The sequence below is a fragment of the Salvelinus namaycush genome, chromosome 14 (assembly GCF_016432855.1).
Source record: "Salvelinus namaycush isolate Seneca chromosome 14, SaNama_1.0, whole genome shotgun sequence".
NCBI classification, from domain to species: domain Eukaryota; kingdom Metazoa; phylum Chordata; class Actinopteri; order Salmoniformes; family Salmonidae; genus Salvelinus; species Salvelinus namaycush.
Window position 1 is genome coordinate 18,369,054 of NC_052320.1, and position 27,574 is coordinate 18,396,627.

General features: G+C 45.0%; 1 protein-coding gene across 1 annotated transcript; it reads right to left on the bottom strand.

Moving 5' to 3' along the window:
- Positions 1–4,157: 4,157 nt before the first annotated feature.
- LOC120058876 (myeloid zinc finger 1-like) lies at positions 4,158–6,348 on the bottom strand. The gene is made up of 2 exons (XM_039007617.1): positions 6,238–6,348; positions 4,158–5,734 (listed from the first exon to the last, which is right to left on the bottom strand). Exon 2 carries the CDS (start codon positions 5,709–5,711, stop codon positions 4,863–4,865), a length of 849 nt encoding a protein of 282 aa, XP_038863545.1. The 5' UTR covers positions 5,712–5,734; positions 6,238–6,348; the 3' UTR covers positions 4,158–4,862.
- Between the last annotated feature and the right edge of the window lie 21,226 nt (positions 6,349–27,574).

The following is a 27,574-nucleotide window of genomic DNA, read 5'->3' on the forward strand; positions in this document are numbered from 1 at the left end:
ATCCATATACGGACTGTTAGTACTTGGTCTATAGCAGCTTCCCAAAATAATGGGCTTTAGGTGAGGCCAGTAGCAATATTACTTCAATAGTATTTCATGAGATCCTCTCTAACCTTTACAGAAATGTGACTCTTTATATAGGCCGCAACACCTCCCCCATTGGCATTTCTGTATTTTCTGTTGATGTTATAGCCATGTACTGCTACCACTGTATCACAGGTATTATCTAAGTGAGTTTCAGAGATAGTCAGAATAAGAATGTCATCTGTTACTAGCAAGTTGATTTTATGAACCTCGTTTCTTAGGCTGTATATGTTAATGTAGGCTATTTTTCGCACTTTTCTGGGATGCTTAATTGTATTTATTGCTTTACTGGGAAGCTTATCATAAGTAGACATGACAATGTTATTTATGTTTGAGCTGATAGTGCAGGGTGAGCTGCACACAGTGGACTTCCTACTAGGGCACACCATAAGAACATAATTACTGTATATAATAGCTGTAGGATCGACAGAGGCATTCAGGGGAGTTAAGAGGGACGTAAATTAGGTTACTTACATTGTGACTGCTACCGCCCCTGGGATAATGTATATTTGCTGCAGCATTACTATAACTCAGCGACACAATGGTATCGGAGCTGGGCTTGGGTCATTGATGTCATTGTCTCAACGCAGCCTTGAAATGCGTGGACAGAGTCCAGGAGCCAAGATGATTTGGATGTACTCTGTCATTCCCGTAGAGCATCTTCTGTTTACAGGTGTCAAAGTTATCTATAAAAGTTATTCCAACAGAGCTATAGTAAACGTTACTCCGTCCATATCTCTGGACGATATCCAAACAGGGATCTAACTAGAGCTAGTCAAGCTCAGGACCCAGAACGAGATCCATAACAGTTGGTGATGGTAATAACCCACTTCTAGCACTACTGATGAATATCAAATGTTATGTTTCACATAAGCACAATTTAGTGTTTACATGTTGTTGCAAGACAAGCATGATTTATAGAGCAGAGATGGGTGCCTCTTTAACCTTTTTTAATACTGAAGATAAGTGATAGACATGTCTGCTGTAATACAGAGGCTGATACAAAGTACTTTACAGTATTCGTCACACCAGTATTTTATGTTAGCTGAGCCAATATTTCTATGCATACCTACATTCACTTTAAGAGGAGTCCCTTGTGACATGATGAAAAATAAATACACTACATGACCAAAAGTATGTGGACACCTGCTCGTCGAACATCTCATTCCAAAATCATGGGCATTAATATGGAGTTGATCCCCTTTGCTGCTATAACAGCCTCCACTCTTCTGGGAAGGCTTTCCACTAGAGGTTGGAACATTGCTGCAGGGACTTGCTTACATTCAGCCACAAGACATTAGTGAGGTCGGGCACTAATGTTGGGCGATTAGGCCTGGCTCGCAATCGGCGTTCCAATTAATCCCAAAGGTGTTCGATGGGGATGAGGTCAGGGCTCTGTGCAGGCCAGTCAAGTTCTTCCACACCAATCTCGACAAACCATTTCTGTGTGGACCTCTCTTTGTACACGGGGGCATTGACATGCTGAAACAGGAAAGGGCTTTCCCCAAGCTATTGCCACAAAGTTGGAAGCATAGAATCATCTAGAATGTAATTGTGTGCTGTAGCGTTAAGATTTCCCTTCACTAGAAGTAAAGTGCTTAGCCTGAACCATGAACAGTCCCAGACCATTATTCCTCCTCCACCAAACTTTACAGTTGGCACTATGCATTGGGACAGGTAGCGTTCTCCTGGTATCCGCCAAACCCAGATTTGTCCGTCGGACTGCCAGATGGTGAAGCGTGATTCATCACTCCAGAGAACGCGTTTCCACTGCTCCAGAGTCCAATGGCGGCGAGCTTAACACCACTCCAGCCGACGCTTTGAGTTGCGCATGGTGATCTTATGCTTATGTGCAGTTGCTCAGCCATGGAAACCAATTTCATGAAACAGTTCTCATGCTGACGTTGCTTCCAGAAGCAGTTTGGAAATTGGTAGTAAGTGTTGTAACAGAGGACCGACGATTTTACGCTCTTCAGCATGCGGCGGTCCCGTTTTGGGAGTTGTGTGGCCTACCACTTTGCTGCTGAGCAGTTGTCGCTCCTAGACATTTTCATTTCACAATAACAGCAGTTACAGTTGACTGGGAAACTCCAGCTGGGCAGAAATTTGACAAACTGACTTGTTGGAAAGTTTGCATCCTATGATGGTGCTATGTTGAAAGCTCTTCAGTAAGGCAATTCTACTGCCAATGTTTGTCTATAGAGATTGCATGGCTGTGTACTCAATTTTACACGCCTGTCAGCAAAAGGTGTGGCTGAAGTAGCACGATCCACTAATTTGAAGGGGTGTCCACATCATTTATATATACAGTGGGGCAAAAAAGTATTTAGTCAGCCACCAATTGTGCAAGCTCTCCCACTTAAAAAGATGAGAGAGGTCTGTAATTTTCATCATAGGTACACTTCAACTATGACAGACAAAATGAGAAAAGAAAATCCAGAAAATCACATTGTAGGATTTTTTATTAATTTATTTGCAAATTATGGTGGAAAATAAGTATTTGGTCAATAACAAAAGTTTCTCAATACTTTGTTATATACCCTTTGTTGGCAATGACAGAGGTCAAACGTTTTCTGTAAGTCTTCACAAGGTTTTCACACACTGTTGCTGGTATTTTGGCCCATTCCTCCATGCAGATCTCCTCTAGAGCAGTGATGTTTTGGGGCTGTTGCTGGGCAATACGGACTTTCAACTCCCTCCAAAGATTTTCTATGGGGTTGAGATCTGGAGACTGGCTAGGCCACTCCAGGACCTTGAAATTCTTCTTACGAAGCCACTCCGTTGCCCGGGCGGTGTGTTTGGGATCATTGTCATGCTGAAAGACCCAGCCACGTTTCATCTTCAATGCCCTTGCTGATGGAAGGAGGTTTTCACTCAAAATCTCACGATACATGGCCCCATTCATTCTTTCCTTTACACGGATCAGTCGTCCTGGTCCCTTTGCAGAAAAACAGCCCCAAAGCATGATGTTTCCATCCCCATGCTTCACAGTAGGTATGGTGTTCTTTGGATGCAACTCAGCATTCTTTGTCCTCCAAACACGACGAGTTGAGTTTTTACCAAAAAGTTATATTTTGGTTTCATCTGACCATATGACATTCTCCCAATCTTCTTCTGGATCATCCAAATGCTCTCTAGCAAACTTCAAACGGGCCTGGACATGTACTGGCTTAAGCAGGGGGACACGTCTGGCACTGCAGGATTTGAGTCCCTGGCGGCGTAGTGTGTTACTGATGGTAGGCTTTGTTACTTTGGTCCCAGCTCTCTGCAGGTCATTCACTAGGTCCCCGTGTGGTTCTGGGATTTTTGCTCACCGTTCTTGTGATCATTTTGACCCCACGGGGTGAGATCTTGCGTGGAGCCCCAGATCGAGGGAGATTATCAGTGGTCTTATATGTCTTCCATTTCCTAATAATTGCTCCCACAGTTGATTTCTTCAAACCAAGCTGCTTACCTATTGCAGATTCAGTCTTCCCAGCCTGGTACAGGTCTACAATTTTGTTTCTGGTGTCCTTTGACAGCTTTTTTATTTTGATTTTTTTGACAGGTCTTGGCCATAGTGGAGTTTGGAGTGTGACTGAGGTTGTGGACAGGTGTCTTTTATACTGATAACAAGTTCAAACAGGTGCCATTAATACAGGTAACGAGTGGAGGACAGAGGAGCCTCTTAAAGAAGTTACAGGTCTGTGAGAGCCAGAAAGTAGGTGTAGAAATACTATTTGTAGGTGACCAAATACTTATTTTCCACCATAATTTACAAATAAATTAATTAAAAATCCTACAATGTGATTTTCTGGAGTCTTTCTTCTCATTTTGTCTGTCATAGTTGAAGTGTACCTATGATGAAAATTACAGGCCTCATCTTTTTAAGTGGGAGAACTTGCACAATTGGTGGCTGACTAAATACTTTTTTTGCCCCACTGTACACAGTACCTGGAAAGTGTCAAGATAAAGGCAAGAAATTAGTAAACCCATTATCAATTAAAAAAAAATACATATTTACAATCTACAGCCTGAGGTAGTTATGCAGAACTCAAATCAGAGACAATATATCATTTCATAGCAGTTTGACATCAACTCTGGAACTTTAATTGTTACTCCAATTCAACAGAATTATTCACTTAACACAGACTATAGATATTCCTATGTCAAGTACATTTAGTAATTCATAATCAACAAAAAACTATCAGAATTATTTACACGTACATACATTGGTGAGGGCAATTTCTGGACGATTTAATGGTTGAGACCCAGCAAGAAACACTACAGGCCTCATTGTAATCTAAAAAGCGGATGAACATGATTTGTTATGTAAATTAGTTTTGAATGTGTAACATCAGAAGAGTAAGCTAGTTTAACAGCAAGTCATTTAATAATGTATAGACAGTCTAAGTAGCCCTTTCTTCACAATGGATCAAGTATAATTGAATGAATCAATCATAACCCAAAAAATATATATACACTAAAGTAACACCAAAAAAATGGTCACGATCTCAAAGGCAAAACCATAACATTTCAGAGGACTGTTAACCATTTTAAATGCTTGACAGAATATTTTCTAATCATTATCACTGGTGGAGAGAAAGTTCTTATTTTCGCAAACTCAATGAAGGAATAAATACCAAATCATGATGTGATGCAAAACAAGTGTTTTGAGGTATAAGTCCTTTTATGAAACAGTGCTTCCACATGGGTGGAGAAGAAACAGAACAATGTTGATCTTGTTTTAAAAATCATGATCTAACTGATTATCCCATTTGTTTCATCATCATGCAGGATCAAAGAATAACCTCGATGTCATAAGCAACTTTTTGCAATTTTTCTCCTCTAGTTAACAACACAGGCCAAAGTTCCTCTTGAGGCACAGAATGTACCTTCTCTGCTGTGCCTGGATGCTTGACTCTCCTCTTTTTCTTCTTCTTAGAATGATCATGTTTGGTTGAGAGATTATGGCTCTTCTTCTTTTTAAGCTTCTTAAGCTGCTTGGGTGTGAGTGTGACCTGAATGGGAGGTGTGGGTTGCATCACGGGCATGGATTCGAACCCAGGTCGAGGCTCGAGGTCAGGTCGAGGTATGCCATTGGGGTACTCGTGACGCTGGCAGAAGAGTACACCACACTTTCGGCAGCGGTACGCCTCCTCTTTGGCATGGATGGTGTGGTGACGCTTTAGGTTGTGGTGTGTGGTGAAGGAGCGCTCACACTGGTCACAGGGAAAGGGGCGCTCCCCAGTGTGAACCCGCTGGTGCTCAGTGTAGTGGCTGCGGCTCAGGAAACGTTTCCCACACACACCACAGGGAAAGGGCCTTTCTTCGTCGTGGAACTGTTTGTGTCTCACCATCTGAGGAAAAGAGAAGAAGTTCTGGCTGCACACCTCACAGGTAAATCCTCCAACTGGGTTGGCATGGTGCGAAGGTGGCAATAGCAGAGTGGGGGGCCGCTTGTATGGTTTTAGGGAAGGTTCTGGTACGATGAAAGGAGTCGATGGGACACTCCGTTTTTGTACTTTCAGGTTACCAGTAGATTCTGTTTGAAGAATAGCCATTGCAGCCTCGCGCACTTTGAAAACTGCAGCACCTGCTGCAGCCCTCTTGCCTAACCCAATGGGCCCAATTTCTTGGTCAGCCATGTCTACCTACTCCACCTAACACCCTGGCAAAAAGATGAGTCAGACAAAATAAATTAGAGGTAAAAGGACAGAAAACTCTAAAGTACAGTAAAAAAAAAATGAAAAAAGAAGCTTGATGTTAGCAATGAAACATGTGCCCATACCATAGGATATATATATTATATATATTTAGCAATGTGTAATACTGCAATGTAGCTAGCTAACGGTATTAAGCCATTATTCACCTAGGTAGCTACCCAGTGCATCTTCGTACCTTCAAACAAACTTGCTGTAAACTGAAATGCGTGTGAAGTACAGAAAGACAGTGCGACTGGTTGTAGCTATCAAGAAAGAGCGTGGATTGTAGCTAACGTTAGCTTCCTAGGATAGCTAATAACATTTGTGTTGGCTCGTTCTAGCTAATCGTTAGTTAGCAAGCAGCTCACGCGACGAGGCAGATTTTTCAAGAGGGTTGCTGGACCATCAATATTTGCACGGCTGCAATTCATTTACACAAATACTACACAAAGAGGTGGCAAATACTTACAGAAAATAACGTTTAACGCTATAAAGGTGTCAGATGAAATTACACAAACGACAGCAAACTATGCAACTTTCATGGCAGTGTCGAGCGCTTTTTGTATGTTAGGTGCATCACTTACACACTCCCCCAGAAACTTAAGCACCCAATTTTGGTCCCCGTGTATGGCTGTAATGGTTCCGTTCCTACAGTACGTATGGCTGTACTGGTTCCGTTCCTACAGTACATGCATACGCCGTTAAAAATATCGATGTGGATCTATATAACAAACTACAATATGATGATATCTATATAACAGGTTTTGCGTAGTTTTTTTTTTTTTACACGTTAACACACCTGCAACTAGCCTAAACAGCCGATAGAGGTCCCTATTGATCTGTTTCTAGACGGCTCACTATAAAGATAAATAACGACCACTAGCGCCTCTTCAGGCTAACTTGCAACCTGGCCGTGAACGTGTACTTTGTCTTTGCTGTGTTTGAGAGCATCAATTCTGCTTAGGCGCGAAAGTAAGATGTTTTGAAATTACATCTGTGTGTAGGCTAATATAATTGAAAATATAATTTAAGAAAAATTGTAACATTTTCAGTCTCGCTCACAAGTTGGTGCTTGATGCAGTTCTTCAAATATTTCACCAGGTGTCACTGTTGTCTGCAGAATACAAATGGTTGCGAAAAGACTTGATAATGCATTTATACTCCCTATCATTTAGGATTACACAAATTGCTTAATTTGTGACCCAAATAAAGCAGTGACGTAAATAGGCCTAGAGGAAGCACACTAATAAAGTGTGTATAAACATAGACATAACCTATCACTGGGTATTTCAGATGGTATAGTCATAACCAGCACTGCACAGCACAGCACAAAACATCAGAAGGCAGTATTTTTCACACATTTGTTTGTTTGTGTGTGTGTGTGTGCCCGAGTGTGTGCTCGAGTGAGTGTGTGCATGTGTGTGTGAATGAAAGAGAATGATAGGGGTAGTTTAACACAACCCCTCTGCACCTATGCCCCTGGGTGAGCTTCACAGTACTGTTCTGGGTGAATGCAACTGGGACTTCTGATAAACTGCACTCCAGACACAAGTGTGAAAATTGATCTATCATGCTGCTTCTGAAAGTTAAATCAATATATGTTTCATTTTTTTCTCATTGTCATGCTGAGAGAAACAGCAGACCCCCACTGACACTAGTCTAGAACAAAACTGTATTTTAAACTACTGTAACATTCTGTGCAATACATTATCTATTGAATGTGTTTGGAGACATAGCTGTGGAGATGCATAGATAATCTGCCTCTTGTAGAAAATTTTGTGTGTGTGTGTGTAAATATTTATTCAATTGTGTTTACATAACAATCCAAACCAGAATTTGGTTCAGTGGCTCATTCAAAAAAGGACTGTTGCGTCAGCTTGTATCTGAAAAGAAACAACTAGGCAGCATTGACCCCCCCCCTCCCTCTATCTCAAGGTGACACTCTTCCATCTGCCCCTTCCTCTTCTTGCCAATCTAAAAATTCCCTCAATAACCATGACTCTGTTAACCTTATTTTTGTTCTGTGATTCTTTCTCCATCTCTCTATCTATCTCTTCCTTTAAAAGCCCCCATCCCCATCTGTCCCTCAATACCTGTTTGGCTCAAGCATCCTGTGTTTTGAGCGTGGAATTTTTTTATTTATTGTCGTGGCAAGCAATCATAGTAGCCTAGGTGAGTGGGTGGGGGTGGTGGATGGGTGTGTGTGTGTGTTGGTAGATGGGTGGGGGTGGTGGCTGGGTGTGCGGCTGGGTGTGTGTGTGGGGGTGGGTGAGAGTGGTGGCTGGGTGTGTGTGTGTGTGTGTGTGTGTGTGTGTGTGTGTGTGTGTGTGTGTGTGTGTGTGTGTGTGTGTGTGTGTGTGTGTGTGTGTGTGTGTGTGTGTGTGTGTGTGTGTGTGTGTGTGTGTGTGTACGAGAGAGAGGTAGAGAGAGGTAAAGGTAGACTGTTTACATAAACAGTGGTCTGAAAGGTATTTCAAATAACCAATATTTTATCTTCATTTCCCATCTGGCCAGATGGCACCCAGACTCTGTTGTTTTATTGAGGCGTTATTCATGCCATAGTCAAGGTGATTTGCCATCTTTCTTTTCTCTTCCAAGTGTGATCATTCATACATGGTGTTTCCCTCCATTGCTCTCTCCATCTCTCAAAACAGTCTGGTCTCATATACTAAATGTAACATAGTAAATGTAAATTCGGGACACTCAAACTAGTATGATATGTTAGGTTTGGTGTGGTTACATAACAGAAGGTTACTGAAGGTAAAACAATAATGTAGGGTGGTTAGTCGGGGTGGATGGGTGAGCATATAATGTGAATGTCTAGCAACACAAAGGTTGCATGTTCGAATCTCATCATGGACAACTTTAGCATTTTATCTAATTAGCAACTTTGCAACTACTTACTACTTCTTAGCAACTTTACTACTACAGTGCCTTTGGAAAGTATTCAGACCCCTTGACTTTTCCCACATTTTTGTTACGTTACAGCCTTATTCTAAAATTCATTAAATTGTTTTTTTCCCCTCATCAATCTACACTCAAAACCCCATAATGACTAAGCAAAAACTGTTTCCCCCCCCCCAGATCTGTGCCTCGACACAATCCTGCCTCGGAGCTCTACAGACAGTTCCTTCGACCTCAGTACTTGATTTTTGCTCTGACATGCACTGTCAACTGTGGGACTTTATATAGATAGGTGTGTCCCTTTCCAAATCATGTTCAATCAATTTAATTTACCACAGGTGGACTCCAATCAAGTTGTAGAAACATCTCAAGGATGATCAATGGAAACAGGATGCACCTGAGCTCAATTTCAAGTCTCATAGCAGAGGGTCTGAATACTTATGTAAATAAGGTATTCATGTTTTGTATTTTTAATACATTTGCAAAAATGTCAAAAAATGTGTTTTCGCTTTGTCATCATGGGGTATTGTGTGTAGATGGCTGAGGAACTGTTTTTATTTAATCAATTTTAGAATAAGGCTGTAACGTAACAATATGTGGAAAAATTCCAGGGATCTGAATAGTTTCCGAAGGCACTGTACTTAGCATGTTAGCTAACCCTTCTCCTAACCCTAACATTAACCCTTTAACCTAACTCCTAATGTTAACCTAAACCCTAATTCCTAACCTAGTTAGCATTAGCCTCCTAGTTAACGTTAGCCTTAGCCACCTAGCCACCTAGCTAACATTAGCAACAATAAATAGGATTTCATAACATATTGTATGTTTGCAAATTCGTAACATATTATTGTCACACCCTGATCTGTTTCACCTGTCTTTGTGATCGTCTCCACCCCTTCCAGGTGTCACTTATTATCCCCGGTGTATATATCCTAGTGTTTCCTATCTCTCTGTGCCAGTTCGTCTTGTTTACCAAGTCATCCAGCGTTTTTCCTTGCTTCTATTGTTTCCCCAGTCTCTTTTGGTTCTAGTCCTCCTGGTTTCGACCCTTGCCGGTCCTGACTCCGAACCCGCCTTACTGACCACTCTGCCTGTTCTGTCTTCAAGCCTGCCTATTCCCTTGTATTGTTTGGACTCGGATCTGGTTACTGAACCCCTGCCTGGCCTGACCTCGAGACTGCCCTTTGTTTGGTACTGTTTTGGATTCTGACCCGGTTAATGAACTCTCGCCTGTCCCCGACCTACCTTTTGCTTACCCCTTGGATTAATAAATATCGGAGCTCAATTACTATTATAGCTGGAAACTGCTGATTTTGAATGGAATATCTACATCAGCGTACAGAGGCCCATTATCAGCAGCCATCACTCCTGTGTTCCAATGGCACGTTGTGTTAGCTAACCCAAGTTTATAATTTTAAAAGGCTAATTGATCATTAGAAAACCCTTTTGCAATTATGTTAGCACAGCTGAAACTGTTGTTCTGATTAAAGAAGCAATACAACTGGCCTTTAGACTAGTTGAGTATCTGGAGCATCAGCATTTGTGGGTTCGATTACAGGCTCAAAATGGCCAGAAAGAAAGGTCTTTCTTCTGAAACTCGTCAGTCTATTCTTGTGCTGAGAAATGAAGGCTATTCCATGCGAGAAATTGCCAAGAAACTGAATATCTCATACAACGCTGTGTACTACTCCCTTCACAGAACAGCGACTAACTGTCTCTAACCAGAATAGAAACAGGAGTGGGAGGCCCCGGTGCACAACTGAGCAAGAGGACAAGTACATTAGAGTGTCTAGTTTGAGAAACAGATGCCTCACAAGTCCTCAACTGGCGAATTCATTAAATAGTCCCCGCAAAACACCAGTCTCAACGTCAACAGTGAAGAGGTGACTCCGGGATGCTGGCCTTCGAGGCACGGTCTGGCGACAAATATGTAGCGAGGGCCAGCCGATTAGAGCATACAGGTCGTAGTGGTGGGTGGTGTATGGGGCTTTGGTGACAAAACGGATGGCACTGTGATAGACTGCATCCAGTTTGCTGAGTAGAGTGTTGGAGGCTATTTTGTAAATGACATGGCCAAAGTCGAGGATCGGTAGGATTGTCAGTTTTACTAGGGTATGTTTGTCGGCGTGAGTGAAAGAGGCTTTGTTGCGAAATAGGAAGCCGATTCTAGATTTAATTTTGGATTGGAGATGTTTAATATGAGTCTGGAAGGAGAGTTTACAGTCTAGCCAGACACCTAGGACTTTGTAGTTGTCCACATATTCTAAGTCAGAACCGTCCAGAGTAGTGATGCTAGTCGGGCGGGCGGGTGCGGGCAGTGAACGGTTGAAAAGCATGCATTTAGTTTTACTAGCGTTTAAGAGCAGTTGGAGGCCACGGAAGAAGTGTTGTATGGCATTGAAGCTTGTTTGGAGGTTTGTTAACACAGTGTCCAAAGAAGGGCCAGATGTATACAGAATGGTGTTGTCTGCGTAGAGGTGGATCAGGGAGTCACCCGCAGCAAGAGCGACATCATTGATATATACAGAGAAAAGAGTCGGCCCGAGAATTGAACCCTGTGGTACCCCCATAGAGACTGCCAGAGGTCCAGACAACAGGCCCTCCGATTTGACACACTGAACTCTGTCTGAGAAGTAGTTGGTGAACCAGGCGAGGCAGTCATTTGAGAAACCAAGGCTGTTGAGTCTGCCAATAAGAATACGGTGATTGACAGAGTCAAAAGCCTTGGCCAGGTCGATGAAGACGGCTGCACAATACAATCTTTTATCGATGGCGGTTATGATATCGTTTAGTACCTTGAGCGTGGCTGAGGTGCACCCGTGACCAGCTCGGAAACCGGATTGCACAGCGGAGAAGGTACGGTGGGATTCGAAATGGTCAGTGATCTGTTTATTAACTTGGCTTTCGAAGACTTTAGAAAGGCAGGGCAGGATGGATATAGGTCTATAACAGTTTGGGTCTAGAGTGTCACCCACTTTGAAGAGGGGGATGACCGCGGCAGCTTTCCAATCTTTAGGAATCTCGGACGATACGAAAGAGAGGTTGAACAGACTGGTAATAGGGGTTGCAACAATGGCGGTGGATCATTTTAGAAAGAGAGGGTCCAGATTGTCTAGCCCAGCTGATTTGTACGGGTCCAGGTTTTGCAGCTCTTTCAGAACATCTGCTATCTGGATTTGGGTGAAGGAGAAGCTGGGGAGGCTTGGGCAAGTAGCTGCGGGGGGTGCGGAGCTGTTGGCCGGGGTTGGGGTAGCCAGGAGGAAAGCATGGCCAGCCGTAGAGAAATGCTTATTGAAATTCTCGATTATCGGTGGTGACAGTATTACCTAGCCTCAGTGCAGTGGGCAGCTGGGAGGAGGTGCTCTTGTTCTCCATGGACTTTACAGTGTCCCAAAACTTTTTGGAGTTAGAGCTACAGGATGCAAATTTCAGTTAAAAAAAGCTAGCCTTTGCTTTCCTGTCTGACTGCGTGTATTGGTTCCTGACTTCCCTGAACAGTTGCATATCGCGGAAACTATTCGATGCTATTGCAGTCCGCCACAGGATGTTTTTGTGCTGGTCGAGGGCAGTCAGGTCTGGAGTGAACCAAGGGCTATATCTGTTCTTAGTTCTACATTTTTTGAAAGGAGCATGCTTATTTAAGATGGTGAAGAAATTACTTTTAAAGAATGACCAGGCATCCTCGACTGACGGGATGAGGTCAATATCCTTCCAGGATACCCGGGCCAGGTCGATTAGAAAGGCCTGCTCGCAGAAGTGTTTTAGGGAGCGTTTGACAGTGATGAGGGGTGGTCGTTTGACCGCAGACCCATAGCGGATGCAGGCAATGAGGCAGTGATCGCTGAGATCTTGATTGAAAACAGCAGAGGTGTATTTGGAGGGCAAGTTGGTCAGGATAATATCTATGAGGATGCCCATGATACGGATTTAGGGTTGTACCTGGTGGGTTCCTTGATAATTTCTGTGAGATTGAGGGCATCTAGCTCAGATTGTAGGACTGCCGGGGGGTAAGCATATCCCAGAATGAACTCTGAAGATAGATGGGGGGCAATCAATTCACATATGGTGTCCAGTGCACAGCTGGGAGCTGAGGGGGGTCTATAACAGGCGGCAACAGTAAGAGACTTATTTCGGGAGAGATTCATTTTAAAAATTAGAAGCTCGAACTGTTTGGGCATAGACCTGGAAAGTATGACAGAACTTTGCAAGCTATCTCTGCAGTAGATTGCAACTCCTCCCCCTTTGGCAGTTCTATCTTGACAGAAAGTGTTGTAGTTGGGGATGGAAATCTCAGAATTTTTGGTGGCCTTCCTAAGCCAGGATTCAGACACGGCAAGGACATCAGGGTTGGCAGAGTGTGCTAAAGCAGTGAGTAAAACAAACTTAGGGAGGAGGCTTCTGATGTTAACATGCATGAAACCAAGGCTTTTTTGGTTACAGAAGTCAACAAATGAGAGTGCCTGGGGACACGCAGGACCTGGGTTAACCTGGGTTAACCTCCACATCACCCGAGGAACAGAGTAGGAGTAGGATGAAGGTACGGCTAAAGGCCATCAAAACTGGTCGTCTAGTGCGCTGGGGACAGAGAATTAAAGGAGCGGATTTCTGGGCGTGGTAAAATAGATTCAGGGCATAATGTACAGACAGGGGTATGGTGGGGTGCGGTGTGTGTGAAGGGAGTCCATGCACTCAAGGCTCTGTATAATACTATACGTTTCTTTGAATTTGTTCTGGACCTGGGGACTGTGAAAAGACCCCTGGTGGCATGTCTGGTGGGGTAAGTGTGTGTCAGTGCTATATGTAAGTTGACTATGCAAACAATTTGGAATTTCCAAGACATTAATGTTTCTTATAAAAACAAGAATCGATGCAGTCAAGACAGACTCATATGCATAATATTAATATTAGCCCTCTTAAGATGAAGAACAAGGTGTGCTGCTCTGTTGTGGGCCAGCTGCAACTTAGCTAAGTCTTTCTTTGCAGCACTTGACCATATGACTGGACAGTAATCAAGATAAGTTAAAACTTGTATAAGGATACAAGGCGAGACCCAGATGCAGACATGGGAGGCAGATGGTTTGAGTCTTGATATTTATTAAACAATCCAAAAGGGGTATGCAAGAGAATGTTCGTGGACAGGCAAAAGGTCAAAACCAGTTCAGAGTCCAGGAGGTACAGAGTGGCAGGCAGGCTCGAGGTCAGGGCAGGCAGAATGGTCATGCAGGCGGGTACGGAGTCCAGAAAACAGGCAAGGGTCAAAAACCGGGAGGACTAGCAAAAGAGAATAGAAGCAGGAGTACGGGAAAACCACTGGTTGACTTGAAAGGCATACAAGACGAACTGCCACAGAGAGACAGGAAACACAGGGATACAGTACATACACCAGGGAAATAAGCGACACCAGGAGGGGGTGAAGACAATCACAAGACAGGTGAAACAGATCAGGGTGTGACAACTAGAGCCTGCAGGACTTGCTTTGTGGAGTGTGTGTGTGTGTGTGTGGTAATGTGTAAGGTAAACAGGAGGGAGGACAATCATCCTCTCCATGCTATTGTTCCCTCATTGCTGCCACACGCCCCACTTGCCTGGCTGATTAAGTCATTATTTCCCTTCTCTCTTGTGCTTTACGGTTCATTTCATCAACCTTACTCTTTCCAGTCAATGACCGAAAGGACCCCAATTTATATTACACCTCTACCTATTAGCCATCAATGACCTTTGTGCTTATTCTCCCATTACCTGTCTGACATCCAGTCTAGAGGTGTTGTTACCTCGTTGTTATGTTAAGGTATGTTGACAGGCAGTTGTGTTTACACAGGCAGTCCCACACAGCCCACAGGCTCAGCCTCAGCCATGTCTGCCCCGCCAGGAGAGACTGAGCTGTCTGCCACGCCATCAGTCAGCCGTGTGCTGAAGGGTTGAGCCACTACAATGCAATTACACATTAATTTCACCCAGGCAAGGCAGACAGTCTTCCCTCCCCCTCCATCACTCTCCTCCATGTCCCTCCCTACCTCCTTCTCAGGCACCCCCTGTCTTCCTCCACTGCACACAGAAATCCTCTCCATATCCTCTCTCTTTCTGCCTCCTCATCCCCTTCCCCTCTGCTCCCTCATCTCTCATTTTCCCTCTTTATTTCTTGTTACCCTCTCCCCTGTCAACTGTAGGTTCAGAGAAATCCACTTAATGCAGCATAAAGGCCAACAGTGGAAAGGAGAGGTAGAGCATGAAAGAGGAATAGAGAAGATATCAAAGGAGAGGGGGAGCAATAGAAAGAAAGTCACCTGAATAAACATGAACTGCAGGGGAGGAACGACTTGGAGAGGAACGCGTGAGGAAGAGGAGGGGTTTGATATTGCTGAGCTTTCTGGGGTCCCCTGAATGAGGAATGAAGGGTTGTATTCGGCGCATGTGACGAATAACATTTGATTTGATTTGCTTTGAAGCAGAGACTGGCGCTAATGATATATTGATCTGACACAGCCTGGGGTCACATAACTCTGACTGTAGGACTGGCTGAGAGAGAGAGAGAGAGAGAGAGAGAGAGAGTTTATTTATTTTCCCTTTTGTACTTTAACTATTTGCACATAATGGACATTTGAAATGTCTTTATTCTTTTGGAACTTTTGTGAGTGTAATGTTTACTGAATAATTTGTTTATTTTTATTGTTTATTTCACTTTTGTTTATTATCTATTTCACTTGCTTTGGCAATGTAAACATATGTTTCCCATGCTAATAAAGCCTTTAAATTGAATTGAATTGAATTGAGAGAGAGAGACAGAGAAGTAAAGCTACCCTTAAGAAAAACAGAATGTGTAATTTAGCCTATTTGTCACGTCCTGACCATAGTTCTTATGTGTGTTGCTTGTTTTAGTGTTGGTCAGGACGTGAGCTGGGTGGGCATTCTATGTCGTGTGTCTAGTTTGTCTGTTTCTGTGTTCAGCCTAATATGGTTCTCAATCAGAGGCAGCTGTCAATCGTTGTCCCTGATTGAGAATCATATATAGGTGGCTTGTTTTGTGTTGGGGATTGTGGGTGGTTGTCTTCTGTCTTTGTGTTCTGCACCAGATAGGACTGTCTCGGTTTTCACATTTGTTATTTTGTATTTTGTATAGTGTTCACGTTATTGTCTCTTCTTTATTAAATCATGTTGAACACTAGCCGCGCTGCATTTTGGTCCTCTCCTTCACCCCAGGAAGAAAGCCGTTACAGAACCACCCACCAAACTCGGACCAAGCAGCGTGGCTACGGGAAGCAGCGGCAGCAGCAGCAGGAGCTAGCAAGGCAGAGTGGCTGGAAGCCCGAGAGGCTCCCCCAAAAATTTCTTGGGGGGGGGGGGGGCACACGGGGAGTGTGGCTGGGTCAAGTGGGAGACTTGAGCCAGTTCCCCGTGCTTACCATAAGGAGCAGTTGGCTAAATTGAGGTACGAGTCGGAGAATGTGGAGGAGTTATTGGACAGATTGGAGGAAAGTGAAAGGATGGGAGATTATGAGACATTTGATGAGTTGTTGGTGATATTGGAGGAGAGCGAAGAGAGAGAGATGTTGGTTTGGCGTAGTATACACGGTACTCGCCCTGGAGTGTGTGATTACCGTGGAGAGAGGGAGTACGGGCAGACACCGTGTTATGCGGAAGAGCGCACGGTGTCTCCTGTACGTGTGCTTAGCCCGGTGCGGGTTATTCCACCTCCCCGCACTGGTAGGGCTAGATTGGGCATTGAGCCAGGTGCCATGAAGCTGGCTCAACGCGTCTGGTCTCCAGTGCGTCTCCTCGGGCCGGCATACATGGCACCAGCCTTACGCATGGTGTCCCCGGTTCGCCAACACAGCCCAGTGCGGGTTATTCCACCTCCCCACACTGGTCGGGCTACGGGGAGCATACAACCAGGTAAGGTTGGACAGGCTCGGTGCTCAAGGGAGCCAGTACGCCTGCACGGTCCGGTATATCCGGCGCCACCTTCCCGCCCCAGCCCAGTACCTCCAGTTCCGGCACCAAGCCTCCAGTGCGTCTCCAGAGCCCTGTTCCTCCTCCACGCACTCTCCCTGTGGTGCGTGTCTCCAGCCCAGTACCATCAGTGCCTACACCACGCACCAGGCTTCCAGTGTGTCTCCAGAGCCCTGTTCCTCCTCCACGCACTCTCCCTGTGGTGCGTGTCTCCAGCCCAGTACCTCCAGTTCCGGCACCACGCATCAAGCCTCCTGTGCGTCTCCAGAGTCCTGTACGCACTGTTCCTGCTCCCCGCACTAGCCTTGAGGTGCGTGTCTCCAGTCCGGTACCACCAGTTCCGGCACCACGCACCAGGCCTACTGTGCGCCTCAGCAGGGCAGAGCCGTTCGTCAGTCAGGAGCCGCTAGAGCCGTCCGTCAGTCAGGAGCCGCTAGAGCCGCCAGCCAGTCAGGAGCCGCCAGAGCCGCCAGCCAGTCAGGAGCCGCCAGCCAGTCAGGAGCCGCCAGCCAGTCAGGAGCCGCCAGCCAGTCAGGAGCCGCCAGCCAGTCAGGAGCTGCCAGAGCCGCCAGCCAGTCAGGAGCTGCCAGAGCCGCCAGCCAGTCAGGAGCTGCCAGAGCCGCCAGCCAGTCAGGAGCTGCCAGAGCCGCCAGCCAGTCAGGAGCTGCCAGAGCCGCCAGCCAGTCAGGAGCTGCCCTCCAGTCATGAGCTGCCCTCCAGTCATGAGCTGCCCTTCAGTCATGAGCTGCCCTTCAGTCATGAGCTGCCCTTCAGTCATGAGCTGCCCTTCAGTCATGAGCTGCCTTCCAGTCATGAGCTGCCTGCCAGTCATGAGCTGCCCTCCAGTCATGAGCTGCCCTTCAGTCATGAGCTGCCCTTCAGTCATGAGCTGCCCTTCAGTCATGAGCTGCCCTTCAGTCATGAGCTGCCCTTCATTCCGGAGTTGCCCCTCTGTCCGGAGTTGCCCCTCTGTCCTGAGCTACCTCTCTGTCCTGAGCTACCTCTCTGTCCTGAGCTACCTCTCTGTCCTGAGCTACCTCTCTGTCCTGAGCTGTCTCCTCTATCTAGGGGGGACTTTTGTGAAGGTTCCTAGACCAGGGTCGGGGGTGAGGGTCGCCACTCAAAGGACGCTAAGGAGGGGGACAAAGACAATGGTGGAGTGGTGTCCTCGTCCTGCGCCGGAGCCGCCACTGCGGACAGATGCCCACCCAGACCCTCCCCTTGAGATTTAGGGGTGCGTTCGGAGTCCGCACCTCAGGAGGGGGGTACTGTCACGTCCTGACCATAGTTTTTATGTGTGTTGCTTGTTTTAGTGTTGGTCAGGACGTGAGCTGGGTGGGCATTCTATGTTGTGTGTCTAGTTTGTCTGTTTCTGTGTTCAGCCTAATATGGTTCTCAATCAGAGGCAGCTGTCAATCGTTGTCCCTGATTGAGAATCATATATAGGTGGCTTGTTTTGTGTTGGGGATTGTGGGTGGTTGTCTTCTGTCTTTGTGTTCTGCACCAGATAGGACTGTCTCGGTTTTCACATTTGTTATTTTGTATAGTGTTCACGTTATTGTCTCTTCTTTATTAAATCATGTTGAACACTAGCCGCGCTGCATTTTGGTCCTCTCCTTCACCCCAGGAAGAAAGCCGTTACACTATTAAACAAAAGTAAACTATGTTTCAAGTGAAAATTAGGCAGGTCTGATGCCGAAAACTAAATAAAATTCTTGCCTACTTCACCCATATTATATTTTTGTACCGCTACATGGCAACAAAGTAATGAACTACTTGAAACACTACCTAGATTTAAATTGAGTTCAACTCCCACCAAGCTACTGCTAAATGTAGTTCAATTACTAGTTGAAATACATGTTCACTACTCCCCAATACTGCAATTGACATCCCATCATGCTTAGGGTCATGTATAAAAATGCCCAGGTGTCTGTTATTTTGGTTACCATGGCTAATAGAAGAGATCTGTAACTTTGAAAAAGGGGTCTCAAATGAGCATAGGAGGTTTAAAGAGTGTGTGTTTGTGTGTATCTTAGTCACCAGATTTCAACCCATTTGAACTCTTATGGGAGATTCTGGAGCAACGCCTGAGGCAGCGTTTTCCACCACCATCAACAAAACACCAAATTATGGAATTTCTCATGGAAGAATGTTGTAACATCCCTCCAATAGAGGTCCAGACACTTGTAGAATCTATGTCAAGGCGCATTGAAGCGGTTCTGACGGCTTGTGGTGGCCCAATGCCCTATTAAGACACTTTATGTTGGTGTTTCCTTAATTTAGGCAGTTACCTGTATGAAGATAAGCGAGTTAAACCTTTTACCCTGTCAAACATTCAAACATAAAGAGAGGGAGGTCATGACCAGATGAGCTCCCACATTTTCCAGCAGGTTTTTAAAAAATAGATTTAGTCAGACAAACTTCGATTTTTTGGCAGGGACATGTACAAGATGTTACCCTAAACAACAAAACCTTCACTCCAAATCAAAACTCCAAACCTACAACCTGATTTTGGATGGAATTACCTGGAATGCTTCCTACACCCAAGGATTATTATTCCCAAACTATACAGCAAAGGCTCTTGGAAACAAACAGAAACCTGAAAACACCATCCTACCTGGAACTGAGTGAGTAATGCTTAGTATGAAGCTATTTTTTTTAACTTTCAAACGCCAGAAAAATACATTACAATTATATTTTTTACTTTATAAGGCCTGAAAGCTACCAAGCTTGCTAGGACAAAGAGATATAACTTCAATTAGCATTGACGTGTGAAGCGAGAGGTGTCGAAGCCTTTGAGCCCAACAAATGGCAGGCTACCCCACCCTCCTGCTGTTCAGAGACTGGAATTTTCGACAAGAAATCTCCCTACAGAAATAAAAGCTTCTCCCAAGTGGATGTGACACCTACTCCCTTTGCCTGCTGCCCTGGTTTCCCCCCCTTTCTGGTACAGGTACCCCCCCCCCCCCTCCCTCTCTCTCTCTCTCTCTCTCTCTCTCTCTCTCTCTCTCTCTCTCTCTCTCGCTTTCGCTCGCCTCCAGCACACAGGCACTGTTGGGGCAAGTAAACTCTGAACTTACAATGGCTAGCCCCAAGTCGTTATATATTTAACTTTTTCTTATGCATTTTGCTATTTCGCTATTTGCCTCATGACTCCTGCATGCTTTGTTGACTATGAACTTTTTTTACCCAACTGGGACAGACTATGTTTGTTCCCACACTCAGGACTATGACTCTCTTGATTACACTCTATTGGTTTTGGCCTCCCATTCTAACCACCTCTCGCCGGCTTTGTATTCATGTTACCTGATGAAATTGCTGTATAATATGATCTTGTTGCCATCGGATGCACATTCAGATGTCATAAATCAGCACTGCCGAGCTCTCCCTGTCCTATGTGGTGCCTTGATTGTATTACCGTTGATGATATCTGGAAATGTGCATGTACACCCTGGCCCATCTATAGTTGCTAGCCCAAATTCTGATTTGTGCTCTGATATCTGCTTCACTGATTTCTGCTCTTGTAAAAGCCTGGGTTTTCTGCACATTAACACTAGAAGCTTATTACCTAAAATGGATCAATTGAAGGTGTGGGTTCACAGCTCCAATCCAGATGTGTTGGTCATTACTGACACATGGTTAAGGAAGAGTGTTTTGAATACTGATGTTAACCTTTCTGGTTATAACCTTTTTCAGCAAGACAGATCTTCCAAAGGTGGGGGAGTGGCAATCTTTACCAAGGATCACCTTCAGTGCTCGGTTGTCTCCACTAAGTCTGTCCCCAAACAATTTGATTTGCTGGTTTTAAGTATTAAACTTTCAAATAGCTCTTTCTTGACTGTTGCTGGGTGCTATCGTCCTCCATCAGCACTTGTACCCTACCTGCACTAAGCCCTCTCCTGGCCCCTTACACTAAGTCTGAATTTGTCTTGCTAGGTGACCTAAACTGGGACATGCTTAAACCACCTGACTAAGTCCTAAAGCAATGGGACTCCCTAAATCTTTCTCAGATTATTACCAATCCCACAAGGTATGACTCCAAACACCCAGAAAAGGCTACTCCACTCGATGTTATCCTCACAAATAATCCTGATAAGTATCAGTCTGGTGTTTTCTGTATTGACCTTAGTGATCACTGTTTTACAGCCTGTGTTCGTAATGGCTGCTCAGTGAAACGACCTGTCCTGATTTGTCATAGACGCTTGCTAAAAAACTTTAATCAGCAAGCCTTCCTTCATGAACTGGCCTCTGTAAAATGGTATAGAATCAGCTTGATCCCCTCTGTCGAAGACGCTTGGACATTATTTTAATTTTATTTTCAGTGGTATTGTTAACAAACACGCCCCCAAAAAGAAAATGACAATTAAAAACAGGTTTAGCCCCTGGTTCGACCTTGATCTTGCCGAGTTACTCCACCTCAAGAATTGCATTTGGCGAAAGGCTAGGCACACGCATACTCAGGCTGACTGGCTCTCGTTCAGGCAAATGAGAAATACATGCACTTAGGCTATCCCGGAAGGCCAAAGTTAGTTACTTTAAGGAGCAGTTCTCTCTGTGGGTCTAACCCCAAGAAGTTCTGGAAAACAGTTAAAGACCTGGAGAATAAACCCTCCTCCTCACAGCTGCCCGTGTCCCTTAAAGATGATGATGTGGTTGTTACTGACAAGAAGCACATGGCTGAGCTTTTTAAATCACCACTTCATTAAGTCAGGATTCCTATTTGACTCAGCCATTCTTCCTTGCCCGTCCAACATTTCCTCATCTCCCACCCCTTCTAATGCGACTATGCCCGATGCTTCTCTCTCTTTTTCCCCTGCCACACAACAAAGTTTCTCCCTGCAGGCAGTAACTGAGTCCGAGGTGCTAAAGGAGCTCCTGAAACTTGACCCCCAAAAAACTTCTGGGTCAGATGGTTTAGACCCTTTCTTCTTTAAGGTTGCTGCCCCTATCATCACCAAGCCTATCTCCAACCTTTTTAACCTGTCTCTCCTTTCTGGGGAGGTTCCCATTGCTTGGAAGGCAGCCATGGTTTGTCCTTTATTTAAAGGGGGATCCTAATTTAAAGCTGATCCTAATTGTTATAGGCCTATTTCTATTTTGCCTTGTTTATCAAAAGTGTTGGAAAAACTGGTCAATAATCAACTGACTGGCTTTCTTGATGTCTATAGTATTCTCTCGGGTATGCAATCTGGTTTCCGCTCAGGTTATGGATGTGTCACTGCAACCTTAAAGGTCCTCAATGATGTCACCATTGCCCTTGATTCTAAGCAATGTTGTGCTGCTATTTTTTATTGACTTGGCCAAAGCTTTTGATACGGTAGACCATTCCATTCTTGTGGGCCGGCTAAGGAGTATTGGTGTCTCTGAGGGGTTTTTGGTCTGGTTTGCTAACTCTTAAAGAGTGCAGTGTATAAAGTCAGAAAATCTGTTGTCTCAGACACTGCCTGTCACCAAGGGAGTACCCCAAGGCTCAATCCTAGGCCCCACACTCTTCTCAATTTACATCAACAACATAGCTTAGGCAGTAGGAAGCACTTTCATCCATTTCTATGCAGATGATACAGTCTTATACTCAGCTGGCCCCTCCCCGGATGTTGTGTTAATTGCTCTACAACAAAGCTTTCTTAGTGTCCAACAAGCTTTCTCTACCCTTATCCTTGTTCTGAACACCTCCAAAACAAAGGTCATGTTGTTTGGTAAGAAGAATGCCCCTCTCCCCACAGGTGTTAATTACTACCTCTGAGGGTTTAGAGCTTGAGGTAGTCACCTCATACAAGTACTTGGGAGTATGGCTAGACGGTACACTGCCCTTCTCTCAGCACATATCAAAGCTGCAGGCTAAAGTTAAATCTAGACTTAGTTTCCTCTATCGTAATCGTTCCTCTTTCACCCCAGCTGCCGAACTGTCCCTGATTCAGATGACCCTCCTACCCATGCTAGATTACTGAGACATCCTTTATAGATCGGCAGGTAAGTGTGCTCTCGAGCGGCTAGATGTTCTTTACCATTTGGCCATCAGATTTGCCACCAATGCTCCTCATAGAACATATTACTGCACTCTATACTCCTCTGTAAACTGGTCATCTCTGTATACCCGTCACAAGACCCACTGGTTGATGCTTATTTATAAAACCATCTTAGACCTCACTCCCCCCTATCTGAGATATCTACCACAGCCCTCATCCTCCACATACAACATCCGTTCTGCCAGTCACATTCTGTTAAAGGTCCCGAAAGCACACACATCCCTGGGTCGCTTCTCTTTTCAGTTCACTGCAGCTAGCGACTGGAACGAGCTGCAACAAACACTCAAACTGGACAGTTTTATCTCAATCTCTTCATTCAAAGACTCAACCATGGACACTCTTACTGACAGTTGTGGCTGCTTTGCATGATGCATTGTTGTCTCTACCTTCTTGCCCTTTGTGCTGTTGTCTGTGCCCAATAATGTTTGTACCATGTTTTGTGCTGCTACCATGTTGTGTTATTACCATGTTGTTCTTATGTTGTGTTGCTACCATGCTGTGTTGTCATGTGTTGCTGCCTTGCTATGTTGTTGTCTTAGGTCTCTCTTTATGTAGTGTTGTGTTGTCTCTCTTGTTGTGATGTGTGTTTAGTCCTATATTTATTTTTTGTTTTCTTATTTTTCATCCCATAATATTAGTAATATTAGTACAGATTGCTAGTGTAGCATAGCAATCCCTGCAGGAGGCCTTTTGCCTTTTGGTAGGCCGTCATTGTAAATAAGAATTTGTTCTTAACTGACTTGCCTATTTACATAAAGGTTAAATAAAAAATTAAAAAACACCCATTGGGTTGTTAACAGCCTGCTGTTTGACTGAGAGCTGAATTACTCTGGTGTTCTGTTGTCATGCTGTCAAGCGCTCCAGCTCTTATGCTACACTAGCAATCTGTACTAATATTATGGACCCTCAGTTTGACAGCTACTCAGTCACCACCCCCACCATGTATTTGGCTCAAGCTAATAGTAGAGCTTTTCAAATAACAATTACATTTTGTCTGAGGCATAGTGTAGGCCTATGTTGCAGTGAATTAAAATTAGTTCAGGGTCCAGGTGTTCAGTATCATTAATATCAGAGCAACTCCCTGCAAGAGCTGGAGATCAGGCGTTTAGGAGGAGGAGAGTGTCTGGGGAGCACATTAAGGTGAGATCACTGTAGAGGGAGAGAGGGTGGGGGAGAGGGGATTAATGGTATTTTCTCAAGGTTCCCTCTTCATGTGTCGAGGTGTGTGTGTGTGTGTGTGTGTGTGTGTGTGTGTGTGTGTGTGTGTGTGTGTGTGTGTGTGTGTGTGTGTGTGTGTATGTGTGTGTGTGTGTGTGTGTGTGTGTGTGTGTGTGTGTGTGTGTGTGTGTGTGTGTGTGTGTGTGTGTGTGTGTGTGTGTGTGTGTGTGTGTGTGTGTGTGTGTGTGTGTGTGTGAAAGAGAGAACAGCAAATGTATTCACCAGCAGAGGAGTTGCCATCAGAGTATTGATTCTGGAACCCTTTGCTGAAATATAAATGAAACAAACAGATTGGAAAATACATCAATCTACAGAGGCGATGAAGAGAGAGACTCTTTAAGAGAAGATGTCATCGGAGTTCCTGAAGTCTTAGACGTGTTTATACACTTAGACGAGTCTGGGATCACAAGGTTTTAGTATTCGTCTAGGTCTCCCTTGGAAATCTAATGAGCTATTCATTTAAATAGTAGCTGTAGTTCATTTCATAAAATGATCCCCTCCTATCCTCCAATTGTGTCCATAGAACCTGACGTGGTCGTACCTGTGGCTGTTTCTTAGGGTCTATGGGGTTCCGGACACTGTGGACAGGGGTCAGAGTAGGGATTAATCCAAGCATAGGAGTTAAAGACTCTTGCATGTTGTGGTCCCTCTAAGCACTTCCATTCATTAGTCAATTCTCTCTAAGCCCTCATCCTTTTGCCTGCTACTAGTAATCTCTATCCCCACCGGAAGGAGAACTCTAAAGCTGCCACCTCCTTACTTTCCACTTTTCACTTTTCTCTCTCTGTCTCTTTGTTTTTTCATGCTGTGCAGTCTTTGCCCTCCACAATCATTCTCTCACCCCGCTACTTCAGTCTCTCCCAGCTCCTGTCCACCCACCTCTCTTCCCCTCTCTCATGGTCTCATTCTCCGCCCTCTCAATTCCCCTCTCTCATGTCTTCTCACAGTTCTTCTTCCTCTCTTTCTTTTCCACTTTCCTTCCCCCTCTGTGCTAAGATGCCACCAGCAGTGTTCACAGCTGGGTTCTAATTTAAGGAAATGTGGTCATATGTACTACATATTGGATATTACCCATTTAAAAACTCTGAAAACCATCTTTATCTCACCTCTCTCTATCTCTCTCTCTCTCTTTATCTCCCTCTTTCTATCTCTCTGGCAGAATCTTGATACAATCAAAAAAGGCCCATCTATCCCTTTTCCCTCATTTCCCCTGTCGCCCCCCCCCCCCCACCTCCTCCCTCCTGAGTCCTGTAACCACGTTACATCTGTTGTGACACAATTATTAAAATGAGATGGGAATAGGGGACAGGGAAGAGTAGTGATAAACAAGGAATGGAGAATAGTGATGGATTGGCAGTAGGTAATAGTCTCCCCCTCTGTTTTGTCTCTCAGACTAATTCAGTTGGCTTGATGGGCATGCAAAGCTATTAAGTGGAGCAAAAACATTTACATGACCCAAACAACAGTCTCTTCATTTTGCAGTGATACACATGAATAATCCAATTTCTCTCTGTCTGATGCCACTCTACTGTGCTCTCTCTCACACACTATCTCTATAGTATCATCTGCCCTCTCTCCTCCTCTATATCAAGAGTGTGACTCTGAAAAAAGATCACTATCTCTGTCTCAGGGAAGTAACTGTTCTTAGACCTTTGCTAGGCCCTCTTAGAAATGAATGACATCGTAAAAACTATAACCATTGAACTGAATCGGATTGAATAACTTAGCATTTTTGCACTGCTCTCATACTGAAACTTGTTTTGAAAATGTGTCCCTTGCATGGCATGAATATATAACATTGTCCTCTTTCCCCACTTCCCATATTTACTGACTGACTGGGGCTTTGCCCTGATCTTCTCTCTTAAACTATTAATCAATAATAGATCCTATTTCCCTAGACAATTAATTACTGTGAATCCTCCCATCTTCTGACCAAAGCTTCCTCTATTCAAGGTGGATTAAACCAACATACTCTGGCCCCATCTAAGAGGTAGATTTCCTCTCCTTGCACTTCATCATTCCTCTTGAGTCTCTCACTTCATCATTCCTATTTTTCTCTCTCTCTGTCTTTCTCTCTATCTAGGCGGCAGGTAGCCTAGTGGTTAGGCCAGTAACCGAAAGAGTGTTGGGCCAGTAACCGAAAGGTTGCTGGATTGAATCCCTGAGCTGAAAAATCTGTCGTTCTGGCCCTGAGCAAGGCAGTTAACCCACTGTTCCCCGGGTGCCGAAGACGTGAATGTTGATTATGGCAGCCCCCTGCACCTCTCTGATTCAGAGGGGTTGGATTAAATGCGGAAGACACATTTCTGCGGAAGACACATTCAGTTGTCAGTTTAGGTATTGTCCTGATTTGTTTCACCTGTCCTTGTGATTGTCTCCATCCCCTCCAGGTGACGCTTATTCTCCCCAGTGTATTTATCCCTGTGTTTCCTGTCTCTCTGTGCCAGTTGGTATTGTATGTTAGTCAAGTCAACCATCGTGTTTTTCCCCGTACCCCTTTTTCTATTCTCTTTTTGATAGTCCTCCCGGTTTTGACCCCTGCCTGACTCTGGACTACTTTCCCGCCTGCCTGATCATCCTGCCTGCCCTGACCTTGATTCTGCCTGCCCTTTGGTACCTTTTGGACTCTGAACTGGTTTTGGCCCTTTTGCCTGTACACGACCATTCTTTTGCCTTCCCCTATTGGATTAATAAATATTGTAAGACTCCAACCATCTGCCTCCTGTGTCTGCATCTGGGTCTCGCCTTGTGTCATGATAGTACGAACTGGCCTTGACAGACCCAGCAGACTTGGACCAGCTCCGCCACGCTGTCTCCCTGTCAGACAGGTCCTTCAGCACCTCCTGGAGAACCAATTGTTTGTGAAAGCTGAGAAGTGTGAGTTTCACTGCTCTTCTATCACCTTTCTGGGATATGTCATTGCTGAGGGCAATGTTCAGATGAATCCTGGAAAGTTGAAAGCAGTGGTGGATTGGCCTCAACCAACGTCCAGGGTGCAGTTGCAACGGTTTCTTGGTTTTGCAAACTTCTACCGCCGTTTCATTCGGGATTACAGCACCCTGGCTGGCCCCCTCTCGGCACTCACCTCCCCCAAGGTACCGTTCAAATGGTCTCCAGCTGTCAACAAAGCCTTTGTGGACCTGAAGCATCAGTTCACTACAGCACCCATCCTCATCCATCCGGACCCCTCAAGTCAATTTGTGGTGGAAGTGGATGCTTCGGATGTTGGAGTGGGGGCCATCCTGTCCCAGCGATCTGTCCAGGACCAGAAGCTTCATCCCTGTGCCTCCATGTCCCATCGTCTCAATCCTGCTGAAAGGAACTACGAGGTTGGCAACCGAGAACTCCTGGCGGTGAAGATGGCGTTGGAGGAGTTGGCTGGAAGGAGCAGAACAGCCATTCCTGGTCTGGACCGACCATAAAAACTTGGAAATATCTCCGTTCAGCCAAGCGCCTCATCTCAAGGCAGGCCCAGTGAGCCCTCCTGTTTACCAGATTCAACTTTACCATTTCCTACTGTCCAGGGTCTAAAAATGTTAAGCCTGATGCTCTCTCCCGCCAATACAGTTCTTCTGCCACATCCTCGACTTCCGACACCATTCTCCCTACCTCATGCCTTGCTGCCACTGTGGATCGGGGTATTGAGAACCTGGTTCGCAAGGCGCAACGCTCCCAGCCTGGACCTGAAGGGGGCCCGGAAAACTGTCTGTT

Bases quoted from the DNA above. Each gene is read 5' to 3' on its own strand.
- LOC120058876 (XM_039007617.1), bottom strand. From the start codon at position 5,711: ATGGCTGACCAAGAAATTGGGCCCATTGGGTTAGGCAAGAGGGCTGCA.